General features: G+C 57.7%; 1 protein-coding gene across 1 annotated transcript in view; it reads right to left on the reverse strand.

The window, feature by feature from the left end:
- MICALL1 (MICAL like 1) overlaps positions 1-24,357 on the reverse strand; it is a 28,657-nt gene extending 4,300 nt beyond the window's left edge. The window contains exons 1-13 of the mRNA XM_012741841.3: positions 23,971-24,357; positions 18,724-18,772; positions 18,065-18,206; positions 13,803-13,891; positions 12,440-12,579; positions 10,555-11,009; positions 8,373-8,430; positions 6,993-7,381; positions 5,182-5,585; positions 2,409-2,543; positions 1,621-1,747; positions 1,427-1,517; positions 1,222-1,295 (exon numbers count right to left, since the gene is read on the reverse strand). Of these exons, the coding sequence (XP_012597295.2) occupies positions 1,222-1,295; positions 1,427-1,517; positions 1,621-1,747; positions 2,409-2,543; positions 5,182-5,585; positions 6,993-7,381; positions 8,373-8,430; positions 10,555-11,009; positions 12,440-12,579; positions 13,803-13,891; positions 18,065-18,206; positions 18,724-18,772; positions 23,971-24,116 (2,299 nt within the window). The 5' untranslated portion in view covers positions 24,117-24,357. The remainder of the gene's footprint in view (positions 1-1,221; positions 1,296-1,426; positions 1,518-1,620; positions 1,748-2,408; positions 2,544-5,181; positions 5,586-6,992; positions 7,382-8,372; positions 8,431-10,554; positions 11,010-12,439; positions 12,580-13,802; positions 13,892-18,064; positions 18,207-18,723; positions 18,773-23,970) is intronic.
- Positions 24,358-24,824: the final 467 nt, after the last annotated feature.

The following is a 24,824-nucleotide window of genomic DNA, read 5'->3' on the forward strand; positions in this document are numbered from 1 at the left end:
GTCACACAACAAAGGTGGAGCCAGTATTTGAACCAGGGTAGCGGACACCCCCAAGTGATGGTCCTTATGGTATACTGGACTCAGGACCTGATAAACCAGCCTCACCCTCCAAAGGCAATATCCAGGACAGGCTGACAAGTCCAGGGTGCGCAGCCACCACACAGAAGGCGAGAGAAACCACAGCAAGCCCAGGTCCAGGCAGAGGCGCTGTGCCTTCTCCGGCCACAGGGTGTCGCTGTGGCGCCCTCTGAGTGGTGGCCACACCCAGCCTCCTGGAGGTCTGGAGTGACTCACAGATGGCAGCAGAAGCCAGGAACATTCTGTGGCTTCCACAGGGACACTCCACCCTCCCAGTCAGTGGAGAGGCAGGACCACCGTCCCAGCAGATAGGAGGAGCCATGTGTGCAGGGACAGGCCCAGGCCAGAGACACAGACATAAGCCCAGCTCCGTCACCAGTGGGCACGTCCCTCAACCTCCCTGGCCTTCCCTTTCCTCATCTGTCAAGTGGGAACGATGGCCGAGGGTGGGCACTATGGTTGGGCCGTAGGAAAGTGGTCAAAAGCCCTGGCTCCCAGCTCTGGACACTCCACAGTCCGTGGTCTCCGTCTGCAGCTGCAGGTCACTGCATGTCATGGCCATAGGACACAGAAGGGGCCTCCCTCACCAAACCCCAACTCAGCCACACAAAAACCATCAGCGTCTCAGAAGGTACAGAGAGTTTCCATATCTGCCATCTCCTGGCCCCAAGAATACCCTACGAGGTGGGTGGGTACCTTCCATCCTGTCTAGCGCTTGAAGCCACTGAGGCTGGGAGGCTAAGAAACCTGCCCAAGGTCACACAGCAAGTAAGTGGTGTAACACAGGACCACCTGACCCCACACCCAAATCGGGCTGGGCTGGACCTGGGCCTGGTGTTCACCAAGAGCCCTTCATGCCCAACACCACGAATGTCCACAGCCCCACACTGTCCATAGGGTTCCCTCTCCTGCTGCGGCTCTGGCCTGCTCACCACCTGTGACAGTCTCTCTCATCCTCAGTGCCCCAGACGGTCCCTCCTGCCTCCCCCTCCCTGGCCCTGTCGCCAGTCTGCCTGTGTACCCCCCACCGAGACTCTGACCATCCACTCCCTGCCTGCAGGGGAAGAAGCAGGCCCACTCTGCCATGTCCCCTGCCCCCTCACCCCAGGGCAGGTGGCATGGAGAGCAGGTGGCTGTGCTCACCTGGCTTGTTGAGCAGACACCGGAGCTCGTACTCCACGTCAGCCTGGCGCTGCTCCAGGCTCTGCTGCTTGAAGCTAGGGGTGGGAACGAAGCGACCACTGACAATTCTGCCCTGTGCGGTGTGATGGGGGAGGGCGAGGGCTCTCGGTGCTAAGCTCTACGGATCCTGGGAGGGAGCCAGGGCCAAGGGCGCGGGGGGACTCACACATAGATGAGCTCGGACTCCCGCCGCACCAGCAGGTGCTTCTCATGGATGAGCTTGAACCAGTCCACCAGCATGTTGTCCTCACGGCCCTCTGGAAGCCAGACAGTCACTAAGGCCGGGGCTGGCAACCACTCCGGGCGTGGCTCCCCAAGAATAGAGGCTCCCGCCCCAGCCCAAACCGCCAGCTCCCGCACCATTCGAGCCACCACGCAGCTTCTCCTCCAACAGGACCCCACGGTGCTCCAGGGCATCCAGCTGGCGCTCAATGGTGTCCATCTCTCCATGGATGTCCTCCTCAGGGATGTACTGGTCAGCCTGAACCTGCCCAACAGCACCCTGGTCATCCAAAGGATGGCTGACCCCTCCCCCTGCCTGTCCCCCTCTGGCTCAGGCTGCTGCCAGGAGCTGTCCCTTATGTCTCTTATTCTGGCCAGCACTGGCCCCTGCAGGCTCCAGGAGCCCCTGCCCTGCCCCCCATGCCAGCGTGGTAAGAAGGCAGGGTCCCAGTGTAGAGAAGGGGTCAGTGTGGGGACAGCCACAGCATGCCACTGGTCTCAGTGTGGACAGACACAGCAGAGGGAGGTACAACTTCCCACCCTTCATGGAAACACCTCCCTTTCTCTGCCACTCCAGGAAGGATATCACAATGTCAGTGAGAATAACCCTATTACAGAGATAAACTTGAGAACACTCTAATCAGTTTAAGTAGTAGCATATCTTATAAGTGCTTTGATACTTGAACTATTGTTAGTAACAGATTAAACGCACACATACTACTCTAGATTGCAAACAGCTAATCTGTTCTAAGTCCCCCTGCCTGCAAGTCAGACCTTCCATCTAGGCTACCCAAGAGCCCCCTCTTGAACCTTTGAGGGCAGCTGCCCAGACACCCCGCCTCTCCGAGTCCCCAGGAAACCTGCAGCTGCCAAGGGGAGGGTGCAGGACCACAGCCAGCCAGGTCTCTGGGGCCCCCAGTTGCTACCTTGCGTTTGATGAGAGGAAATCCGTGTCCTGGGGCACGTGGCCGCACTGGCTTGGATCCTTTGGTGGCCTTCTTTGTGGTTGGGGAGGCTGCGGGTGATGGCTTCCGGTTAAAAGGATTCTCCTTGCAGGAAGACTGGAGGCAGGGAGACAGGACAGAGGATGAGTCTGGGAAGGAGACAGTTGAGACCCCAGTGGACCAGGACCCCACGCAAAAAGAGGAAAGGAAGGCCCAGGCAAAAAGAGAGTGTCTCCGAATCCAGTCTCTGCTGCACTCAGTCATTCAACAAACCTTTCCAGAACACTTCCCACGTGTCAGCTGCCGCACGGCTATGATTTACACATTCTTGTTTAATGCTCACAGCCGCCCTGCAAGCGGGTGCTGTTGTGCCCACTTCACAGCTGCCTCAACTCCAGTTCAGAGAGGGGAAGTCATTTGCTCAAGGCCACACACTTCCCAAGGCCCAAGCTAAGGTGAGACTCTGTGTGTATCAGGCCTGGGCAGCCACCCAGCACTGAGGGGCATGGTCAGAACGGGGGCTCAGGGGGGGACAGGGCCACAGTAGCTGGTTCAGGCCACACAGCCACCTTCTCCCAGTGGGAACTCTGAGGCTCGGAGAGGTGAAGCTGCTCACCAGGGTCACCTGGCCAGGAGTGCAGAAGCCGGACCCCCTCTGACCAGCAGATGAAGGAGGAGGGTAGCTCCTCCCTGCCTGAGAAAGCCCCCACCCTCTGCTGCCCAGCCCACCCCTATGTGCCCAGAGCCTAGGCTCTGCGTCCTTCCATCCCTCTGGGAGACCGCTGTCCTTCCTAAGGCCAGCACAGCCGGGTGGCCCCACCACGGGGGCCACATCAGTGTTTCCCAGCCACTCTCCCCAGCTCATCAGAAGCAGGCGTCATCGTGGGTCCCTTACAGAGGCCCCACCTGAGGTCCACGGTGCTCCCAGTGCCACCCCAGCTCTCTCCCCGTGGCTGGGTGGCCACACCAGTTCAGGAAGCATCTTTCAAGGTGGGGTCTGCTCTGGGATTTCTGCAGCACGGGCAGCGCTGCGGCCCACGTCCGTGGGTGGCAGGGAGGCAGGCGTTGGTTCCCACAGGGCGGCATTGCCCAGCGGGCCAGGGCAGCCACCTAAGACCCATCTCCTGCCCCTGCTGCCTAATCCTGGGGTGAGGGTGCATGGGGGCCCCCCAGAAGAAGACACACTTGGGGTTCTGTCCCCTGCCTCCACAGACACACCCGAGGGCCCCAACAGAGCCACAGAGCACAAAGCCCCTCTGCCCTGCGAGGGTTTTCAGCCTTTTCTCAGCCACAGAACTCCCCAGACCCCTCTCTCACACGGCCCCAGGACAAGAGATGGTGTCTGAATCTAAGGTTGATCCACTCCCCCCTCCAAGGAACCCAGGGGGTCTTCAGAACAGTCCGGAAACTTGGTGCTGCCCAGGCCTTCACTACCAATGGGAGCCTGAGGCCCAGAGAAGGGCAGGGCCTTCTTAAAGTCACCCAGCAGAGGGGGCACATAGCTAGAATTAGCACCCAGGAGGCTGTTGGTCAGGCCAGGGAAGGTTAAAGGACGTCTGAAAGGCACAAGGGGCGGACCAGCAATGGTCAGGCCACGACTACAGCTGCCCCACTGAGCCATCCTGCCACCCTCCACCTGGCGCTGGACAAGCCTCGGCACTCAGAGGGCTGCAGAGCATGGGGCCATCCAGAGGGCTGTGGCTGCATGAGAGGCCCCTCTTGCACTGCGTGCCCAAAGGAATGTCCTGGCCCCCAGAGACACCTGGGTTCTGGGCATGGAGCTGAGAAACAAGTGGGCCAACGGTTCACAAAGAATCTGAACAGGAGCTGCCTAGGATGGGCACCCAGCCAGACCCCTCACGCCCACTGCCCCCCGCAAGGAGACAGCACCAGCAAGGGCCTAGGAGGGGATCCAGCCAGGGGAGCCTGAGCACAGGGCTGTATCTGGTCTCCTCTGCAAACACCACCTACTCACAGCACTCAACAGAAGCACCCAGTAAAGGTGTGTGTCCTGGGCCCTTCTGCCCACTGGGGACTGAGCCTGCCAACTACAAACTGTGCATTGCAGTGGCCCGGTCACTTCAGCACCTCTCCCTGACCTGGCCGTGAGCACCTCAAGAACAGGGGCCACCACGTCTGCATGGCCTCTGGAGCCCAGGTGGTCCACACACAGGCACACAGGAGGTATTTAGGGATCACCAGCTGCCCCGGTCTATGATGGAGAGGCCCAGGTCTCTAGACAAGCGAGTCTTCCCCTCCTTCCTGACCCTCTTCACTCTACCCCAGATTGCCTTCTAGAACAGTCGTTACCCCTGTCTTGCTGAGCAGACTGTGAGCCGCTGGAGGGCAAGGACAGGGTCTTAATGCAACTATGCCCAGGGTCTGGCAGCGACAGAGCCTAAGCAAATGGAAGGAGGACAGAGGATGTGGGATGAATGGTGGCTGGTGAATGGATCCCAAAAGGGCCAATGCAGGGGACAGGCAGGTAAACAGGCCCGGATGCAAGGGACACAGAGGGCCAAGTGGTGGGCAGGTGGACAGATGGATAGGAGCTCTGACAGGTGAGGGCAATACGGATGGACAGGTGGATTTGTGCCCCAGTGAATAGACTGTGGAATAGGCAGACGGGCACAGCCAAGGCCACTCCCGAAATCAGGGGCCAGCAGAGATGGAAGGCCCTGGACATCCCTGTCCCGAGACCAGTCGCACATCACCAGAGACAGCACAGCTTTCAGGGAGGCAGGGGGGCACTCACCTTGAGCTGCAGCTGTGGGGACGAGGTTGCAGGGGGAGGCGCAGGGCACTTGTCTCCAACTAACAAGAGAGGGGTTGCGGTAGCACCACTGCAGGGCTTGGCCGGCGGGGGAGCTGGGCTGTCCCCAGACTTGGGGGCCAGGCCAGGGCTGTCCCGAGGCGTCTGCGCCGCACTGGGTGGCACCAGCTCCCCAGAGGAGGACAGGGAGGAGGCGGCAGAGTTTCCGGGGGTGCCCGGGGCATGGACAGCAGGCTCTGAGGAGCTCTTAGGCACAGCTGGAGGCTCCAGAAGCTCCCTGCCAGCAGTCTGGCTGGAGCTCTCCGAGGACAGGCTCTCCACGCTCAGGGCTGGCGACGGCGTGGCCGAGGGTGGCTCCGAGTGCGAGAGGCGAGAGGCGTGCAGAGCTGTACAAATGAGCAAGTGGGCACCTCACGAGGGGCACGATCAGGGCTTCCAGCCTCACCTAACACACCTAACATGCTCTGCTCTCGACAGAGCCACAGTAGCCCTGAAAACCCATGCCCCCCACAGCCAGACGGGGCAAAGGCCAGGGAACAGCAAACACACAGCAGGACCAAAGTCACGAGGAGCTGCCAATCACCCTAGCTCGTCCCACACTCCTCGTGTTCTGCCTGACGCCTGGTGCCACATCTGCGGTCCTCACTCCTTCAGCCAGCAGGGCTGCTGCCTCCACTTCCCCACTCGCCCCATGGCACCCCCATGCCTGAGCGGTAGTACCCCAAGGCAAAGCCACCAGGGCAGGGAGGATGGGACTCTGGCACATGGAAGGCCAGGGGAAGCGAGGCGGCCTCTCCTCTGCTTCTGACCTGCAGGGTAGAGGTGGGAGGAGCAGGCAGCCCTCACAGCAGTCGGCCCCGCGCCAGGCACTGCCGGACACCAACTGATCTCCCCGCAGATGACGGACGCGATGCTTCCAAGTAGGTCATCTGCGTTTCCCCGCTGAGGCAACAGGCTCAGAGAGAAGGCACTTGCTCCAGCAGGGGCTGGGGTCGAACCCAGCAGTGTCTGACTCCAGGGCTCATGCCCCCACACTGCACCCCAAAACTGCCCACCACCTCCACTCAAACAGGCCAAGCTCAGCCAGGGAGTCCCAGGGTTCCACTCGGACCGTCTGGTCACCTCCAGTAGGCTTTTGGCCCCACTGTCTGGGGGCATCCCACTACACTGCTGCAGGCAGCCAGACCCCGGCCGTGGTGGAAGGTGAGCAAGCCCGGGGCACGAGAAGACCGGAGAAGGTGAAGGCCACACCCCACAGCGAGCCCGGGCGAGAAAGTCCTGAGCACAAGGGCACAGTGCCCAGAGCTGACCCACCACCATTTCACAGATGCGCAGACTGCGGAAGCTCCGGGAGGGAACAGCTCAAAGTCACTATACCCGAGTCACACACGGCCACGTCACTCGGCAACTGCAGCGACAGCGACGGGGTCGGGTAGGATCAGAGCTGGCCCCTAGCGCCCGCTTCCCGTGAGCCCCACGCTGCCCTGCGCTAAGCCCTGCACTGGATAACACATCTAATGAGCACAACAGGACGGTGAAAAGGACAGGGTCGAGCCAGGCTGTTGGGGTTCCAATCCTGCCTCCACTGCTTAGGCACTGGGAGGCCCTCAGGCAAATTACTTAGCCGCTCTGGGCCTCAGTCTCCTCACCTGCAAAGTGACGACACTCGCAGGTTCGCTCTAGGATTAAATGAGAGGACACCCAGACCTGGTCTGGAGAGACCAGCCGCACCACACCCCACCCAGGTGCCCCCCAGAGTCCGCCCGTCACAGAGCTCCAGGACAGGCACTCACCTAGCGGAGACGCGCTGGGTGCACGGGGGGCGGGGCGCTTCTTTGTCTTGGGGCTGCTGGTGGGGGTGATGCCGTACCAGGGGTGTAGGGACTTGGGCGTGGACTCCGGGTGGGCCGGGGCAGAGCTGGTGGGCAGGCTGGGTGCAGCCGGGGACTCTTCTTCCTCCTCCTCCTCCTCCTCCTCCTCAAAGGGGTTATAGGGCTTGGGCTCCAGGCTGGCTGCTGGGCTCGGCTGGGCCACCTCTGCGACGACGCCTCCGTTCTCCACCTGCCCGCTGTCCCCGCTTGGCGGCCCAGGGCTGCTGCTGGGCGGGAGAGGGGCCGGCTTCTTCTTTGGCTCTGCCTGTACCAGTGTGATCCATGGGGGGTCCTTCCTGGGAGCCTGCGTCCTGGACGGAGGCAGGAAGCAGCAGAAAACATTAGCAGAGGCAACGGGCCAGCTTCCTTCCCTCTCCAAACAGTTTTGAGTCCATTTCAAATGGGGTGGAGGAGAAACAGCCCCTTCCCTTCTCCCACCCCAGCCCCACCAGGGCTAGAGTGAAGTGGACTGTTACAGTCACATCCCAGCTGGGCCACGTGAGGACCAGGGAGGGTGGGCCTTCAGGTCACACAGCGCTGCTAACCCCACGTGGGAAAGGACCAAAAAGAGGCTCTGCCATTTACTACCTGCATGACCTGAGAAAGTCACCTGACCTCCCCATGTGTCAGTCTTCCTATCCACTAAATGGGGACAATAATCATCCCTGCCTCACAGGGCTGGCAAAAGGATCCGGTGAGCTACCGGGGCCAGCGCTGGGCAGGGCACCTGGGCACTTGCCCAGTACCAGGGATGCCATAAACGCTGGCGACTAACACAGCCACACCCACCTTGCTCCTCCCAGACTGACCACTCGGGGAAGCACAGCTCCCAAGGAAGAGCTGGGAGCAGATGTCCTCCCCTGCACAGCAGGATCCTGGGGTGGAGGACCTGAGAGCCAGAACTACAGCTGAGCTTTTCCAGGCCTTTCTATGCCCTGCTGCTAAGCCTCACAGCAACTCTCTGGCCCCGAGCGAGGCCCAGCTCTCCCATATTATAGAGGAAACGGAGCCCTGAGAGGGGAAGGGATTCCAGAGCTGGCTGTCTCCACCAGGCACTGCTGCCCACAGGAGCAGACACCGGGGGACTAGAGCAGGTGGTGGCGGCAGGAGTCCTCAGGTGAGCCACAGGGGAAGGGGACGTGGGCAGGGCACAGTTCTCCTTCCCCACCCAGACACGAGCCACCCTCCCGAGCCCGGCCCTGCCTGTGCACAGGAAGCCTCACTCCCCACCCAGTCCCAGAGCACCCCCATCCCCACCACCAGAACCCCCAAAGCCAGAAAGCCTCTCAGGGACCGACATACCCCTCGGATGGCTTGAGTGTCCCTCTCGGCTTGGGGACAGGTGGTTCGTGCAGTCTTCCTAGATGGGAACGGAGAGTGAGCCAGGCCTTCATGGGCAGCAGAGAGGGGGACCGGGACAGCCAGCCCAGTGCCTGCCTCGCCGAGGACTGCCCTTCCTTCCCCCTGGCAGGCCATGGCAGCCACACCTGCACCCCTAGCCAGCCCTCAGGGAGATTAGATAAGCACCAGGGGTGACTGAGAACAGTCAGGGGTCAAGGCCAGGACACTGGAGACGGAACCGAGTTCCCTCAGACACTTCCCCAGCGTGGGCAGGAAACATCGTTTCATCTCAGCCCAGGTGTCACCTCCTCCTGGACGGCCCTGACTCCCTAGTGTCCTCCATAAATCCCACAACAGCCCCTGCTTCCTCCCCACCATTTTTTTTTTTTTTTTTTTTGAGGCAGAGTCTCACTCTGTTGCCCCGGCTAGAGTGCTGTGGCATCAGCCTGGCTCACAGCAACCTCAAACTCCTGGGCTCAGGCGATCCTTCTGCCTCAGCCTCTGGAGTAGCTGGGACTACACGCACGCGCCACCATGCCCAGCTAATTTTTTCTATGTATTTTTAGTTGGCCAATTAATTTCTTTCTATTTTTAGTAGAGACAGGGTCTCACTCTTGCTCAGGCTGGTTTTGAACTCCTGACCTTGAGCAGTCCTCCCGCCTCGGCCTCCCAGAGTGCTAGGATTACAGGCGTGAGCCACCGCACCTAGTCCTCCCCGCCATCTTAACAGGACCTCTAAACCAATGAATCCTGTGTCCATGCCCATCCCCTCTCCACACTGAGGCGCCTTGATGTCACAAATAGGTCTGAACAGTATCTGTGTCCCCATGGCCAGCTCAGGGCTGGGCTCAGAGCCAGCCTCCAGGAGTGCTGAACAGAACTGAACAAACAGAATGTTCTGGTGCAAGTCCCAGGGCGACTCTGGGAGTCTCTCGCCAACACCCAGGCCTCCGCTGCCCTCCCTAACAGGATGATAAGTGCTGCTCGGCACACCTCAGGCTGCGAGGAGCCTCTTTTCCGTGAGCTCGTGGAAATCCAGGGAGGTCATTTGGGAATGCCCTGTGATGAGGGTTGGGGAGACAGTAATCACACAGAGTGGGCCAGGGGTCTCCACTGCGGCCCAGACTAGCTCCGGGGCCCACCTGACCCCTCTACCCTTCCCCAGCGCCTAAGCCCTCCCCTGCCCGGCAGGCAGGCTGGGCGTGGAGGTCACCTGGAGAGTGCCTGCAGACGTGCCAGGACGCACAGGAAGGTCACCCATGTGCACAGAGTACCAGCAACACTGGGGACACAGACACACACGGATGGACACTCACTACACACCCTGAACTGAAGCCCACAAGACACACACGAAAGCACACACAGGGCTGGGTGTAGTGGCTCACGCCTGTAATCCTAGCACTCTGGGAAGCCAAGGCGGGCAGATCACTCAAGGTCAGGAGTTCGAAACCAGCCTGAGCAAGAGTGAGACCCCATATCTACTAAAAATACCAAGAAATTAATTGACCAACTAAAAATACATATACAAAAAAAAAAATTAGGGCCGGGCGCTGTGGCTCACGCCTGTAATCCTAGCTCTTGGGAGGCCGAGGCGGGCGGATTGCTCAAGGTCAGGAGTTCAAAACCAGCCTGAGCAAGAGCGAGACCCCGTCTCTACTATAAATAGAAAGAAATTAATTGGCCAACTGATATATATATAAAAAATTAGCCGGGCATGGTGGCGCATGCCTGTAGTCCCAGCTACTCGGGAGGCTAAGGCAGAAGGATCACTCGAGCCCAGGAGTTTGAGGTTGCTGTGAGCTAGGCTGACGCCACAGCACTCACTCTAGCCTGGACAACAAAGCGAGACTCTGTCTCAAAAAAAAAAAATTAGCTGGGCATGGTGGCGCATGCCTGTAGTCCCAGCTACTCAGAGGCTGAGGCAGGAGGATCACTAGAGCCCAGGAGATTGAGGCTGCTGTGAGCTACTCACTCTAGCCTGGGCAACAAATCGAGACTCTGACTCAAAAAAAAAAGAAAGCACACACAGGATGGGCAGCTCAGAGGCAGGATCCGCGTCTGCTTTGTTTGTGCTGCACCCTAGAATACGCCAGACGCGCAGACACGCTCCCCCAGCACCCGGCCCCCAGCCAGGCCCGCTCACCGTTCACGAGGCTGCTGCCGGCGGGCTGCTCCACAGAGTTGTCCTGCTGCAGACTGGAGCGGGGCCGCGGTGTCGGGGGCGTTGGGGCTGTGCTCTCAGGGGCCTTCCTGGGGGCAGGTGTGGGGCGGCTGGCTGGGGGGCTGGCCAGCTCTGGGTCTTTGCCAGGAACCCGGGGCTTGGTGGGGATCTGGGGCCGGGCCTTGGGGCTGGCTTTGGGTCCATCTGCCTCTGCGCCTGCAGCCACACTGGGGCTGGGGCCACCTCCCAGGACATCCTTGGCTTCTTCTGCGAGTTGCTGCTGGTGCTGCTGCTTTGGCTGTTGGGCGGGGCCTGGTCTGGCTCCCAACCTCGCCCCCGGGCCCAGCCTGGCACAGTGTTCTGCACACACAAAGGTGCCCTCCTCGGGCCCACTCCTGTAAGCCCCGGGAACTAGGGTGCTGGAGCACTGCTGACACCTGCCAGGGGACAAGACAAAGGTTGACTTAGCCAGGCAGCCCCACCCCGACACTGACTACACCTCAGACAGCCGCCAGGGCTGTTCTCTCCCGCCCCTCCTCCCACCTGCCACCCCGGATCCTGGCTCCATACCCTGGACTTCCCAGAGGAAAAAGAAAATGGCAACTATCAGAAGCACAGTGGAACAAGAAATCACATGAAATCAGCAACAGAAATTATGAAACATGCCTTTAGCTTATGCTGCAAGAGGAAGAAGCAAACGTTCCCCCCAAGAGGTGCCATCAGTGGGCGGCTGCCACCATTAGCAGCTCAGGAAATCAAGTTAGTGGTTTTCAACCAATCAGGTTTTTTGGGATTTTTTAATGAAATAGAATAAAATATAATGTATCAGAGTGTATCATACAAATAAAGACAAATATTGTTTGGTGAAACTGATTCTAGTTGTGCATCTATTTACACACATTTCCTTTCAGGTAAGTCTACCTTGTCATAGAGTCAAATGCATTTTTTACTGGGAGCCACTGTATGAAGTTTCTAGAACTCTGTCTGGTGACCAGATGTGACTGTATCAGTGTAACCTGTTTCTCCTCAAGATTTTTTCCCCATGACACCCCAATTCTGCAATGAGACTCCTGGGGTTCCAGTTCCAGTGGCCACCCCCAACTCACAGGCACACTCTAACCAGATCAAACACATGGTGCGGCTCAGTCGTTGGCTTTCCTTGATTGGTCAATGTTTTTCTGGTTTCGTTTTTTTTTTTAGATCTGGTGAACAGGAAGCACCGTTCCTTTTTGTAGCATATAAAATGTTTTCATAAACCTTCTAAGTTTTGGTATTTTCTGCACCTTTTATACCACTTTCTTAAAACCTGGCTTCCCTTGGGAGCCACACACTTAAAGCAAGTTGTTATTGTAAATTTTTTAAAATTCAAGTAGGGCGTGGTGGCACGTGCCTGTAGTCCCAGCTACTCAGGAGGCTGAGATGGCAGGATCCCTTGAGACAGGAGTTCAAGTCTGGCCCAGGCAAAACAGTGAAACTCTTGTCTCTAAAAAAATTTTTAAAGCTAAAAAAATAATTGTTTTCTTTTTTCAATGGCTTTTGAATTATGTACTGCTCCTGCTCCTTACTCATCGTCCAGTAGTTGTCCTCAAAGAGCTCAGGTGCTGGAAACAGAACCCCTGAGCTCTAACCCTGTGTTAAGCACACAACTCTGTCTCAGCCGTGAGGCAGAGCAGGTCCCTTCCTCTCACTAAGCCTTAGTTTGCTCAGCAGTAAAATGGGGACAAGCAAGATGCTCTGGCACAAAGAACCTGGCAGGGCACCTGGCACATCGTGGGTGTCACATCCAAGGTAGCTCCCTCCCTTGTACCTAGGTTGGCCCAGGGGGTGATGGGCCAACCCCCTGGCCCCAGCCACCCCAGCCACTCACCGGAAGCAGTGCCGGTGGTAAAGCCTGCCCTCGACCAGGTACCGCTGCACCAGGTGCACGTGCTGCCGGCAGGCCGCGCACGTGCTGCTGGGCGTCTGGTGGGCGCCCTGCTCCGACAGGCTGCCCGAGAGCTCCTCGCCCTGCAGGGAAAGGGATGGGCAGGTTGGGGACGGGGACACAGTCACCAGCCATCCTGTTCAAGAACACTCCCCTCTCCCGCCCTGTAAAGGCCACATCCCTCAAGTGTGCACAGAGCTTCCCGGCCGTAATGTTCCTCATCAGAGCCCCAAGCAGGGACAGAGCACAGGAGACTGTCGCTACCTCCCAGACGAGGAAACCAAAGCCCAGAGAGGGGGAAAAGCCTTGCTCAAGGTCACTGAACCAGCATGGAGATACGAACATCCTGACTTCCAGTTTCTGAAGGTCCCCCCCCCAACCCCAGTCCCTTCCCCAGGGCTACTGTTGCCCCCTCCTCCTCCCTCTGGGTGGGCCTCCCTGATGGGTTACTGTCCCCTCAGGCCACCCCATCTGCCTTCTCTGTCCTCCCTCCTAGAGCCACCACAGATCTAAATCCCAGTTTCTCTACTTCCAAGCACTGCGACCTTGAGCAAGCTGCTGGAGTCCCCCGGCCTCGGGTTTGCACCTGCAAAATAGAACTAGAGAGCCCCTCCCAGTCTCAGCCCCGAGCTGCCTCGCAGGCACCCGCCATGGCCGCCTCTCTGGAGCCCCTCCAGCAAGGAGCAGATGGGAGCGGATGGGAAAAGCCCTTTGTACACTGTAAAGTGCTGTCCATATGTGAAGGGCTGATGTCACTTCCTCTAAGCCCTTGGAACAGATGACTGGCAGTGTGGCCCCCACTTCCTCACTGAGTGGCCCTGGACAAATGACTGAACCTTTGAGCCTCCGTTTCCTCATTTGCATATTAGACCCACAATAGCCACAATTAGGACCCAGGTTGTTGACAGGATTAAACACAATCACGATGGGCAGTTTAAAGCTCTGTCTCAACAGAAACCAAGGGGAACACTTGCTTTACTTTGTGCGTAACTCCTGACAGTCCGTGGTGGCAAAGTCAGTGCGGTGGCCTGCCCTCTCCCCCCTCGCCGGACCTGGCATCTCCCGACCCTGTCCTGAGCCCTGGAGAGAGGAGTGGGGCTCCTGCCCATAGAGCAAGACTGGCCTGCTGCTGCGTGCCCCTGCCCTGGCCAGGGAGACGCTGTTCCCAAAGCTGGTGGGCAGGGACCAAGAATGCCCTGTGAACACCATCAGGACTAGCTTCCTCATGTGACAGTCACTGCAATGATAGTTATCCCCCCAACTCACCCCCTCCACCACACCCCTACCACCCCAAGCATCTGCCTACCTGAACCCCGTCTCCTGGTTCCGCTGGAGTGGGTGCTACAGATGGCGGGGAGCAGGGTGCCAGGTCCTTTCTGGGTGGTGAGACATCGGCTGCCAAGAGACAGGAAAGGGGCACTATGGCAGGTGGAGATCCTGGAGTCCCAGGAGGCCCCAACCTGGCTGAAGATTTGAGCCCTGCAGCCATCACCTTAGGGCAGGCCACCTAACGCAGTGGGACAAAAGCAGGCTCCCGCTTCACATGGGCCAGGGGACACCTTCACCTTCAAACTACACGCCAAGGGCAAGCCACCACTGAGGCTCCATAAAATGGGGACAGTGATTCCTACTGTGCAGGGCCAATCTCAACAATCATGTGACAACAAGACAGTCACAGAATTAACCAAGCACCCCATATGTGGCAGGCCCGGCAGCTTCCCTCCCACCAGGGTAAGGGGGTTGGAGGACAGGAAAAGAAAGGAACCACATGGTGCTGGCCTGAAGGCTCAGGAAAGTGGGCTGGCTCCCTGGGGTCCTCTCCCCAAGTGGGCAGGTGTGGCCAGAACCCGGCCTGCACTCCCCTCACCAGAAGAAACCCACCCACCCCTGGCTCCTGTAAGAGTCAGCTCCTCCACTGCTACACTGGCAAATATTTACTGAGCACCTACTCTGTACCCAGGGACCAATATAAAACCCAAAAAAGTTGGATAACTCTACACCCCTAAAAAAGTCAATTTTACTGTACAAAGATTTTTAAAATAAAATTAAATTTCCTTACTGTGGTCTAAAATAGCATTGACCAAACTTCAGGTCATAGTCCACTTATGGGTCCTGAAACTAATTTAGTGGATAGTAACCAGCAAATTTAAGAGATGGATAGAATAGAAGCCAGGCACAGTGGCTCACACCTATAATCCTAGCACTTTGGGAGGCCAAAGCAAGAGGATCACTCTTGGCGGGAGGCCAGCTCAAGACCAGCCTGGGCAATATAGTGAGACCCTGTCTCTACAAAATATTTTTTTAAAAAATTAGCTAGGCATGGTGGTGTACACCTGTAGTCCCAGCTACCAGGGAGGATGGGGCAGGAGGATCACTTGAGCCCAGGAGTATGAGGTTGCACTGAGCTGTGATGATGCCACTGTACTCCAGCCTGGGTAAGAGTGAGGCCCTATCTCAAAAAAAAAAAAAAAAATTAGAAATATCTTCATGCATCACATGTTTTAAAGGGAAGAATCATTTCCTGAAACTTGTTTCAGTTACACACATGTGCATGAACTTGGATTTGATGGGAAATTTATTTCTTACTGTGAGTCATGGTCAAAATTTTGGAAGGCCAATTAGCAGCCTAATCAAGTGTTTTCATGATCTTTCCACTCCCCACCATCCCCTTCTGTTTTCATCTCCTCCTCCCCCATTACTCCCCAGCAGCACAGACCTCCTGCTGCTCCCTCGCCTAGAACATTCCTCCCCCATCTTCACAACTCCTCCTCATCCTCCTCTCTAAGACTCAGCTCACATGTCACCTCCTCAGAGAAGCCCTCCCGGTTTACCCATCTAAAGTAGCCACTCCTTCCCTCCATTGCTTTTTATCCCATTACCTTATTTTGCTTCCATCACTGGACTCATCTGAAATTATATCACTTACTGATCTGTTCTCTCTTCCTCCCCATCCATTAGAGCAAGCTCTGTGAGTCTTTCTCATGCTCAGCTGTCTCCCCAGCAGCTAGCACAGTGCCTGGCACACAGCAGGGACTCAATAACTGCTTGTTAAATGAATAAATGCCACATGCTGGGGCTACAGAACTGTCACCTAGACCGACATGGTCGGCAGGGGAGGAAAGGGTTGGGTAATCAAGACTTTCTGACCATGTTCACCACGAAGCAGGGGCCATGAGGGCACCGGTAATATCAAGGCAGGCTGCTTGGAGGAAGCAAAATGTGAAGATTAGAAGATGCACAGGAAACAATCTGCCAGGGGCAGGGAGGGGTGGCACAGAATAAGGTGTTTGGGGAGGGAAGATGAACAACGAGAAAGGCTTAGCAGTGAAGGGATAAGACGAATTTAAAGAAGACAGGAAATTCAACACCACTGTGGCTGGTGCAGGGAGTGGCCCCAGGGAAGTGAGGAGAGGCCCACAGAGGCCACACTGGGAAGCTGGACTTCATGCTGACGGTGACGGTCGCCACCACCTGTGGGCAGCTGCCCCTCGTGTGCTTCCTTCACTCGCACCCTGGCTCCCCACCAGGCTTCACTCCTCCAGGGCAGGGGTCACTCTAATGTGCCCAGGGTCACTGGAACCCACTGAGCATGGCACAGACTGAACACTCAGCACGGCGCTGGGGCAGGCTCTGAAGTCACCCAGTCCAGTAAAAGTCAAGTCTGGTCTCAATCACCCTGAAACGCCTCCACTCTCCCAGAAAGTACAGTACGGGACCGGCTGGTGCGGCCCAACAGCCAGATTTGCCTCCAGAGTTGGAACACATGGTTGTTTCCTTTGCTTGAGCAGCAGATGGGGTAAACATGGTGTGCATTTAGAGGCCAAGCTGTGCGAAAAGCACAAAGTGTACCTTTATCAACGAGAACCCCCGAGGCAAGCAGGGGTGCTCCCACCCAAGCACAGCATGGGGGCTGGGCCCACCAGGGTGCCAGGCACCACCAACAGTCACCCCACCCACCCACCCTGCAGGTTCCAGAGAAGAGCTTAGAGAGAGTTAGGTTTGGCCACAGGGAAGACTCTGGAAGCTAAGGCTGAACTGCGATCCGGAGTAAGCGCTGAACCCTCATCCACGGAGTAAGAAGTAACGTGAACACTAAGGCTGAATCTCAAATGCAGGCCAGACACGGTCCTACACATTTCCTTGTTTACTCCTCACTTTAACCTTGGAAGCTGGGGCACTGATGTTTTCCCCACTACAAAAGGGAAACTGAGGCAGAGAGATTAAGTAACTGGCCCATGGTCACCCACAGAGTCAACGGCAGAGCAAAAATTTTAAGTGTGTGCTCTTAACTCCCATCCTAGACTGGCTTTCGCCAAACACTCCAGGGTCTAGAAATACTTCCATTTTGATTTCTGTTAAAATACACATAATGTTATCTGTTCAATGATAGTATTAATCCCTAGTGTTATTTCAGGGGGAAGGGGAATAACAGATTATTTTAATTTTTATGCTTTTGCTATGTTCTAAATTTTCTACATTAAACATGTTTTACTTTTAGTAAAAAACGAAACCCAACTTCATAAAATACTTTTTTTTAAAAGAAATGAGTTGGGCCAGGCACAGTGGCTCATGCCCATAATCCTAACACTCCGGGAAGCTGAGGTGGGAGGATTGCTTGAGTTCAGGAGATAGAGACCAGCCTGAGTAAGAGCGAGACCCCATCTCTATTAAAAATACAACAAATTAGAAAAAGCATGGTGGTTCACGCCGGTAGTCCCAGCTACTCGGGAGGCTGAGGCAGGAGGATTGCTTGAGCCCAGAAGTTTGAGGTTGCTGTGAGCTAGGCCGATGCCACTGCACTCTAGCCCAGGCAACAGAGTGAGACTCTGTCTCAAAAATAAAATAAATAAAAAGAACCAATGGGCTGGGAGTGTCCAGATGGAGAGTAGAGGCAGGAGTCGGACTGAACCGAGTCTACTCACAACTTATGGACAGCAGTGACCCAATGTAGGATTCAGGACACCGAGATTCTCATCCTATCTGCTCAGTTTTTCTGCTGTGTGATCTCGAGCTCCTTGTTTCCCCTTTCTGGGCCCCACTGCCCCCAGGAGAGGCTCCTGCAAGGGATGCCCCATGACCTGACTCAGATCAGAGGGGTAGGGTAGCCCCCTAACCCCAGTTCCCCAGTTCCCAGCCTCTCCATTCTCAGGCCTTAAACGTCACTTCTGTGGAAGACTCTGTACAACAGCCCCGCAGGACAGGGCCACTTCCCTGCTGGAGGAAAATCCCCGGGAAGTGTCTGCAAACAGGAAGAGAAGGGTGCTAGAGAGATGAACTCACACGCCACATGTGGACTCAGCCTGTCTCCTCTGACAGTAACATGTTCATTTTTTGGTGGCTGTGTTTGTTGTCTGTCTCCCCCACGAGACTATGAGCAGCGATCACGGTCACATCTGCGCCCCTGGGGACTAGCACAGCGCTATTTTGCTCAGGAAATATCTAAGTGAATGAGTGAATGAATGACGTGCTGCCTCCCCAGCTGCCTGCCGGCAGTGCAGAACACAAGTGACAAATATCCCCAGGGCCACACCCGGGCCAGCCTACCTGAAGGGCAGGGTCCTCTCTCACCTTGGCCAGGACTGGCGAAGTGGTTGTAATACTGGGACACGTAGGTCATGATGCTGAGGCAGTCGGGGACACTCATGGAGACCATGTCACTGGGGTCCAGGAGAGCAGGGATCCCCAGCTCCTTCTCGGCCACTTGGAAGGCCTGGGGAGGGGCAGCAGGAGGAAGGGGCCGGGGAGGAGGCGGCGTGAGGGGCGCCCTCAGCCTAGGCCCCCTCCCCTGAGGCCATGGGGTGACTGTGCCTCCTCAGCTCTAGTCCCACCCCAGCCCCACGCGATGGCCTGGAGAAGGGGGAGGCCTGAGGGTCCCGGCACAGGGGCCGCTGGGAAGCCGTTGCGGGGAGAGCCGCAGCCGGGCCTTCTCTGGGGCCTGCGGTCCGAGTGCAAGGGCAGCCAGCCCGCAAGCCCCCGCCCCGCCTGGCCAACACTCGCACCCACACACTCACACACACGTACACACGGTCACACACACTCAAACATGTACAGTCACACACTCACACATTCTCACAGTCATCTACGCTCACTCACACACTCACGCACAGCTACACTTGCTCTCACACTCACACACGCATACATTCTCACACACTCACATGCTCTCACACTCCCATGCACAAACACTCACACTCACAACCTCCTGGGCTTCCATCTGTCCGGGGACTCACCAGACGGTTATTCTCGAAGACATCGTCCTTGGAGAGCGAGTCGAAGTCTCTGCAAAAGGCAAAGAGAGGAACATTGGTCCAGGGAGGCAGTGGGGGCCACGAGGGTGTGGAGTCAGCCAGGCGCTGGGCAAAGGTGACCTCCTCCTGGAGTCGGCCTCAGAGGGACGGGAGGCTGCTGAGGAGGAAACTGAGGCAGCCAGCACTTGCTACTGGAGCCAGGGCTGCCAGATGGGGATAGAGTGTTAGCTTGCTGTCCCTGAAGGACAGCAGAGGCTGGGAAATCACTGGAATGGTGGCCCTCAAGCCTAGGCTTTCAGCTGGGCATGGTGGCTCATGCCAGTAATCCTAGCACTCTGGGAGGCTGAGGCAGGAGGATCGCCCAAGGTCAGGAGTTCGAGACCAGCCTGAGCAAAAGTGAGACCCTGTCTCTACCAAAAATAGAAAAATTAATTGGCCAACTAAAAATATATAGAAAAAATTAGCCAGGCATGGTGGTGCCTGCCTGTAGTCCCAGGTACTCGGGAGGCTGAGGCAGAAGTCTTGCTTGAGCCCAGGAGTTTGAGGTTGCTGTGAGCTAAGCTGATGCCACGGCACTCTAGCCTGGGCAACAGAGTGAGACTGAGTCTCAAAAAAAAAAAAAAAAAGCCCAGGCTTTCAAGTTTAAGATCCCTGCCCTCTCTCCCCAAGGACTCTCTCCCAAGTCCCTGGCCAAGACCAGGACTGGTGCTCGCTTGTAAGGACAGGGGCATCTGCCGACGGCTGGCCTCTCGCAGGCCCCGTGCCAAGCTCCTCTGTCTCATTTACTGCATTGTCACAGCAACTCTAGCAGGTAATTTATGTCATTTTACAGATGAGGACGCTGCAGCCTGGGGAGGGGAAGCCACCCAGCCCTTAGAATCCACATTTCTAGCCCTTCCACTGCATGTCACAGGCTCGGAGAAGCCATAGCAGTTTGCTGAATCCCAACCCAGCCCAGCCTGAAGATGAATGTTTCTCTAAAGGAGCCAAGAATGGAAGAACAAGTCTGAACCAGTGTGGAAACGGTACACGCTCCAAGCTGCTGGCACTGACCATCTGGTCAACCTCGCTGGGCCACTCCTGGGGATAGCTTACTTTGGTGGGGGGCAATGAGAGGTTTTTCCAGTTTCTAGGCTGGGACAGGTGAGAGGCAGCAGGCTGCCTGAGGGACAGGGGACAGCTGAGTGGCCTGCTGGCTTTATGTATGCCCCTCCTCCCTCCCAATCCAAGCAGCTGGAGGGGCTGAAACCATAGGAGGCAGCTCAGGCTTCCTGCCCGGCAGGCTCCCAGGCACCCTGTGCAGGCCTGCCCTTCTAGGGCTGAAAGTGCAGCCTCTGCTGGCTGCCGAGATGGGTGGGCCCAGACTGGCCAGAGCAGGTAGATCCTCTGAGGCCTGGATCCTGGGCCCTGCTATTCCAGGCCGGGCCAGATGACCTTGTGCAGGTCAGCACTCTTTCACCTTCATTTTCCCATCTGCAAATGAGGGAAAGCACTAGCACACCCCCTGTCTAGTGTGAGGACGGTAGAGTCAGGGCCTGGTAAAGGGCAGGCCCCCCAGACAGGAGGGAGCTAGGCCAGTACCCCCTTCCTCCTGCCCCTAACGCTTTTCCAGGCAGAGGCCAGGCACCGTGAATCCTGGACAGGAAAGGGTAGCTTGAGAACCCAGGAAGAGTCTGGTGCCCCAGGGTTGGGAGGACTGGGGAGAGGGGAGGTGACTATGTCTGAGCTCCAGCCCCCCTTCTGCCACCTGTTGCCAGGCCTCACTAACTCCCTGTGTTTTGCCACTGCCAAAAAGCGTGACCTTAAGCTAGCTATTTAACCTCCCTAAACCTCAGTCTCCCGGGCTGTGATAGCTGCCCAGCCCCAACAAAGGCTTGTTCCCAGAACAAATGAGACAAAAGCAACTTGTCTCAGTCTCCCCAACAGCGTTCCTAGAAGGCTGGGGTCACATTCTGTCCCCCCTCTGCCCCCAACACCCTTCACAGGTTCCAGGATTTCACAGACACTCAGTAAATGTTTGTTGAATGAAAGAATGCTGAAAACTGTAAAAAACCCAGGATCCTACAGGTTTTCCTCCAACTTCTCCTCCTACCCCCATCTTTATCCCTAATCGACATCTGTGTTTTGGTAACGTAGATATTTTCTGAGACTGTTTAGAGGCCCAGGAAGTTCTATTTGGCTCTAAAAGAGATAAAGGACACAAAAATGAAATCCACACGGCCCCTGCCCTCAAAGGAGCGTAAACGTGCCAGGACAGGGGTGTGGACCTCACCCAGCAGAGGCCTAGGCCAACACTGGGTTCACCCGGGCGGGGCCCACAGCTCCAGAAGCCTGAATCACTCTTCAAGATGATTCTTGCCCTCACCCCCAGCCCAGCCCTACCCTCACAGAGATCCTCCCTACCCACTGCCTTGGCCTCCGCTACACCTTCTATGGGACCTGGGCCTCAGCTTCTCTCCTGCGCAATGGGCCCGCAGCCCGAGTACTGGCCTCCCTTGCAAATGAACATGATTCTAGACGGGGAGCTATGCTCCCCTCCACACTTTCTCCAGCCACATCCCTCCTTTGCTGGAAACCCACACGGCTCCCTGAGGCCTGAGTCCGAGAGAGTCCGCAGCAATCTGGCCCAGCTGCACCTCCCGGCTCTCACTGCCTTGCGGTCCCACTCCAGCGCCACAGCCGCCGGCTGCACCCGCCGCATGCTGTGCACCTTTGCTCAGGTGGGGCCTCAGCCTGAATGCCCTCCCCTCAGCCCCTCACCCGGCTTCTGCCACCTCCTTGAACATCACACTGTCCCTGAGAGGCCCTCCCAGCCCAGGCTCTCTGACAGAGCACATGGAATTGTCATCGCATTTGCGCATCTGTTTCCCCTATAGGTGTGAGGGAGTGTCAGGGTTCTATTTCACTGGCTGGTATCGTCATTACCAGGGACAGTGTCCAGCAGAGTAGTAACTCTACAAACACCTGTTGAATAAATGAAGGCATAAAACACTGTCATCATCACCAACTGCCTATTAACACTACTTATAACTAATGTTAATTGAACGCTTATTATCTCACGGAATCCTCACAATAATTCTGTGAGGTCATGTTATCAATCCCACCTTGCTGATGAGGCAATTCATGCCTGGAGAGGTCCAGTGATCCACCCGAGGTCACAAACCTAACACATAAAGAAGCTGAACACAGGCCGGGCACAGTGGCTCACGCCTGTAATCCTACACTCTGGGAGCCCGAGGCGGGAGGGTCACTCAAGGTCAGGAGTTCGAGACCAGCCTGAGCAAGAGCGAGACCCCATCTCTACAAAAAATAAGAAGAAATTAATTGGCCAACTAAAAATATATAAAAAACTTAGCCGGGCCTGGTGGTGTGTGCCTGTAGTCCCAGCTACTCGGGAGGCTGAGGCAGAAGGATCGCTTGAGCCCAGGAGTATGAGGTTACTGGAGCTATGAGGTTATGAGGTATGGAGTATGAGGTTACTGACGCCACGGCACTCTAACCCGGGCAACAGAGTGAGACTGTCTCAAAAAAAAAAAAAAGAAGCTGAACACAAACCAGGCCATCTGCACTTTGACACCAACAGGCTCAGGTCCATCAAATGGCTCAGTGTGACACCCAAGTGCCTTCTCACTCTAGGCCAGCAGTCCCCAATCTTTTTGGCACCAGGAACTCATTTCATGGAAGACCATTTTTCCATGGACAGTGGAGGGGGGAGGCAGAGCTCAGGCAGTGATAGGAGCGATGAGGAGTAGCTGTAAATACAGATGAAACTCTGCCGCTCACTTCCTGCTGTGCAGCCCAGTTCCTAACAGGCCATGGTCCTCAGGTTGGGGGTTGGGGACCACAGCTCTAGGCTGTTCCCTGCCCCCTGCCTGACCACCTGGCCCCCAGTCAAAATAGAAGACCTCTTAAGCCCTCCACTCCAAGCCCGGGTCCAATCCCAGTACCCTTCCTTCCCCTCCATCCTCCAAGCCCCTGCTCCTAAGTCCCTAAGCCCCTACCCTGTGCCTTCACTAATACAGGTGGCATGTGCCCCACACCAGGCAACAACCACCTCCACCCCCACCTCCCACCTCATCTTATTCATTTCTATACCAACATCTCCAAAACCTTCTCCTCCAGACCCAACACAAGGCCAATGCCCCACCCATAGACATCGTGCTGTGTGGTAAACCAGGTACACTGCACCCCAAATCCAAAGCCCTTCCAGGTGCTGCCCTGGGGGAGCACAGATCGGAGGTGGGACACACAGAAAGACTCCAGATCCACCCTGCGAGGCTTGGGGAGCCCTGGCAGGGGGGCTATAGGCAAGAGAAGCAAAGACCATGACTCAGCTCCAGTTTGCAGACGAGAACTGAAGCACACGCACGAATGGTAGCACCAGATCAACTTTCACGGGTGTTTTATGAATGAGTGGATGAAAGGAAGAGGTTTCAGGGCCCAAGGGAGCTGAGACAGAAGCTCCAAGTCAGCTGTTCTGGTGGCCTGAATACATTTTCCCACAAGAACCTCACTGGGCAGCTTTGGGTAGGAAAGGGCCATTTCACAGCCAGGAGCAGCTGGTTGGTGGCTGCCAATCGGATCTTGTGAGTCTGCCCAATGCCACTATCCTACCTCCTCTTCCTTGCTCCACCTGCCTGCCTCACTGAGGGCAGCAGGGCCATAGGACACATACCTGGGGAGGCAGGTCTGTGTCCTAATTGGTGACGTATGGGGGGAAAGTAGTGTGCATCCATTCACCCAACAATTGTTAATCTGGGGTCTCCTGAGTGCCCGAAACTAGTGCCCTGAAGGCAAGATCCCACTGGGGACTCAGAGAAGTGAGTGTTCACCTGTACTCAGAGCAAGGGCCCAGAGCGAACAGCCCTCCGCGCCTCCTCCCTCCCCAAGGAGGACTTAGTGCCCCCTCAAAGAAAAAGTCAAGGCCTTGGGGGCCCATGGTCCAAATCGGGGCCCTGTGGGCGGGGCCGGGGCCCCTGGCGGAGGGAACCAGCGTGGGGGTGGCTTCCGTGGCCTAGTGGGCGGGGTCGGAGCGGCTGAGTGGGGGAGGGGTGCCCGGAGTCGGGGGTCTCAGCTACCCACCCGGCGTGCAGGGCCGTCGGTGGGGTCGGCGTCTCGGTCCCCGGGGGGCGGCGCCTGTCACCACCCGGCTCCGCGTCACTTAGGGGGGCGGCGGCCCCCGGCACCGGCCCGCCCCGCGCGCCCGCCCGCCCTGGGCCCCGCACTCACAGCAGGTCGGGCCGGTGCCGGTGCAGGATGGCGCAGAAGGCCAGGCCGTCCCGGAAGGAGCTGCTCAGGTCGCGGATCTCCACGCCGCGGTAGCCCTCGCACTGGCGGCGGCACCAGGCCAGCAGCGCGCCCCGCGGCCCCGCCATGACCCGCGCGGGCTCGGCCGGCTCCGGCTCCGGCGTCGGGTCCCGGCTCGGGCCGGGACGGCGGCCGCCGCGCGGGCCTGATTTCCGGCTGCGGCTGCGGCGCGGCCCCGGCGCTGCTCCGAGCTCCGGGCGCCGACCGGCGGGGCGCGGGGCGGGGCGGAGGCGGGGCCGCGGCCTCGGTGTCCTCGCCCGGACTCGGCGCGGGGTCCCGGCTGGGCTGCTGCCGCCCCCGCCCGGCCCTGCCCCGACCTGCCCGAGCAGCCGCCGCCCCACGTGGCCCGGCCCGGCCGGCCGCCGCTTACTCACCGCGGCCCGCTGCCCTCATTGTGGGCCGGCCGCGGGTGCGGACAGCCCGCAGCCTCCGTCCCCGCCCGGGGCCCGCCCGCCGCCGCGGGGAGCGGGGAGGGGGCGGCCCGGCGCCCCACCCAGCGGTGGCTCCGCCCCCAGGCGCGGACCCCTTCCCCGCAAAAGGGCCGGACACCCCATGGTCACCCTTTCTCCACGGTGAGGCCCTCAGAGAACTCTGGATCAGTCCCTGGAGTCCCCGCCATCGCAACCTAGCCCCTCCCCGCAATGACTTCCCCCCTCCGCCAGCGCCGCAGCTGCGGCCCACCTGGACCCCTAGCGCCTTCAGAGGCGGGACACCTCCCTCTTTCTCCCATCCTGCCTCCTTCCACTCCTAAGGACCTGCAAATTCCCCACCCACCC

The sequence above is a fragment of the Microcebus murinus genome, chromosome 10, assembly GCF_040939455.1.
Source record: "Microcebus murinus isolate Inina chromosome 10, M.murinus_Inina_mat1.0, whole genome shotgun sequence".
NCBI classification, from domain to species: domain Eukaryota; kingdom Metazoa; phylum Chordata; class Mammalia; order Primates; family Cheirogaleidae; genus Microcebus; species Microcebus murinus.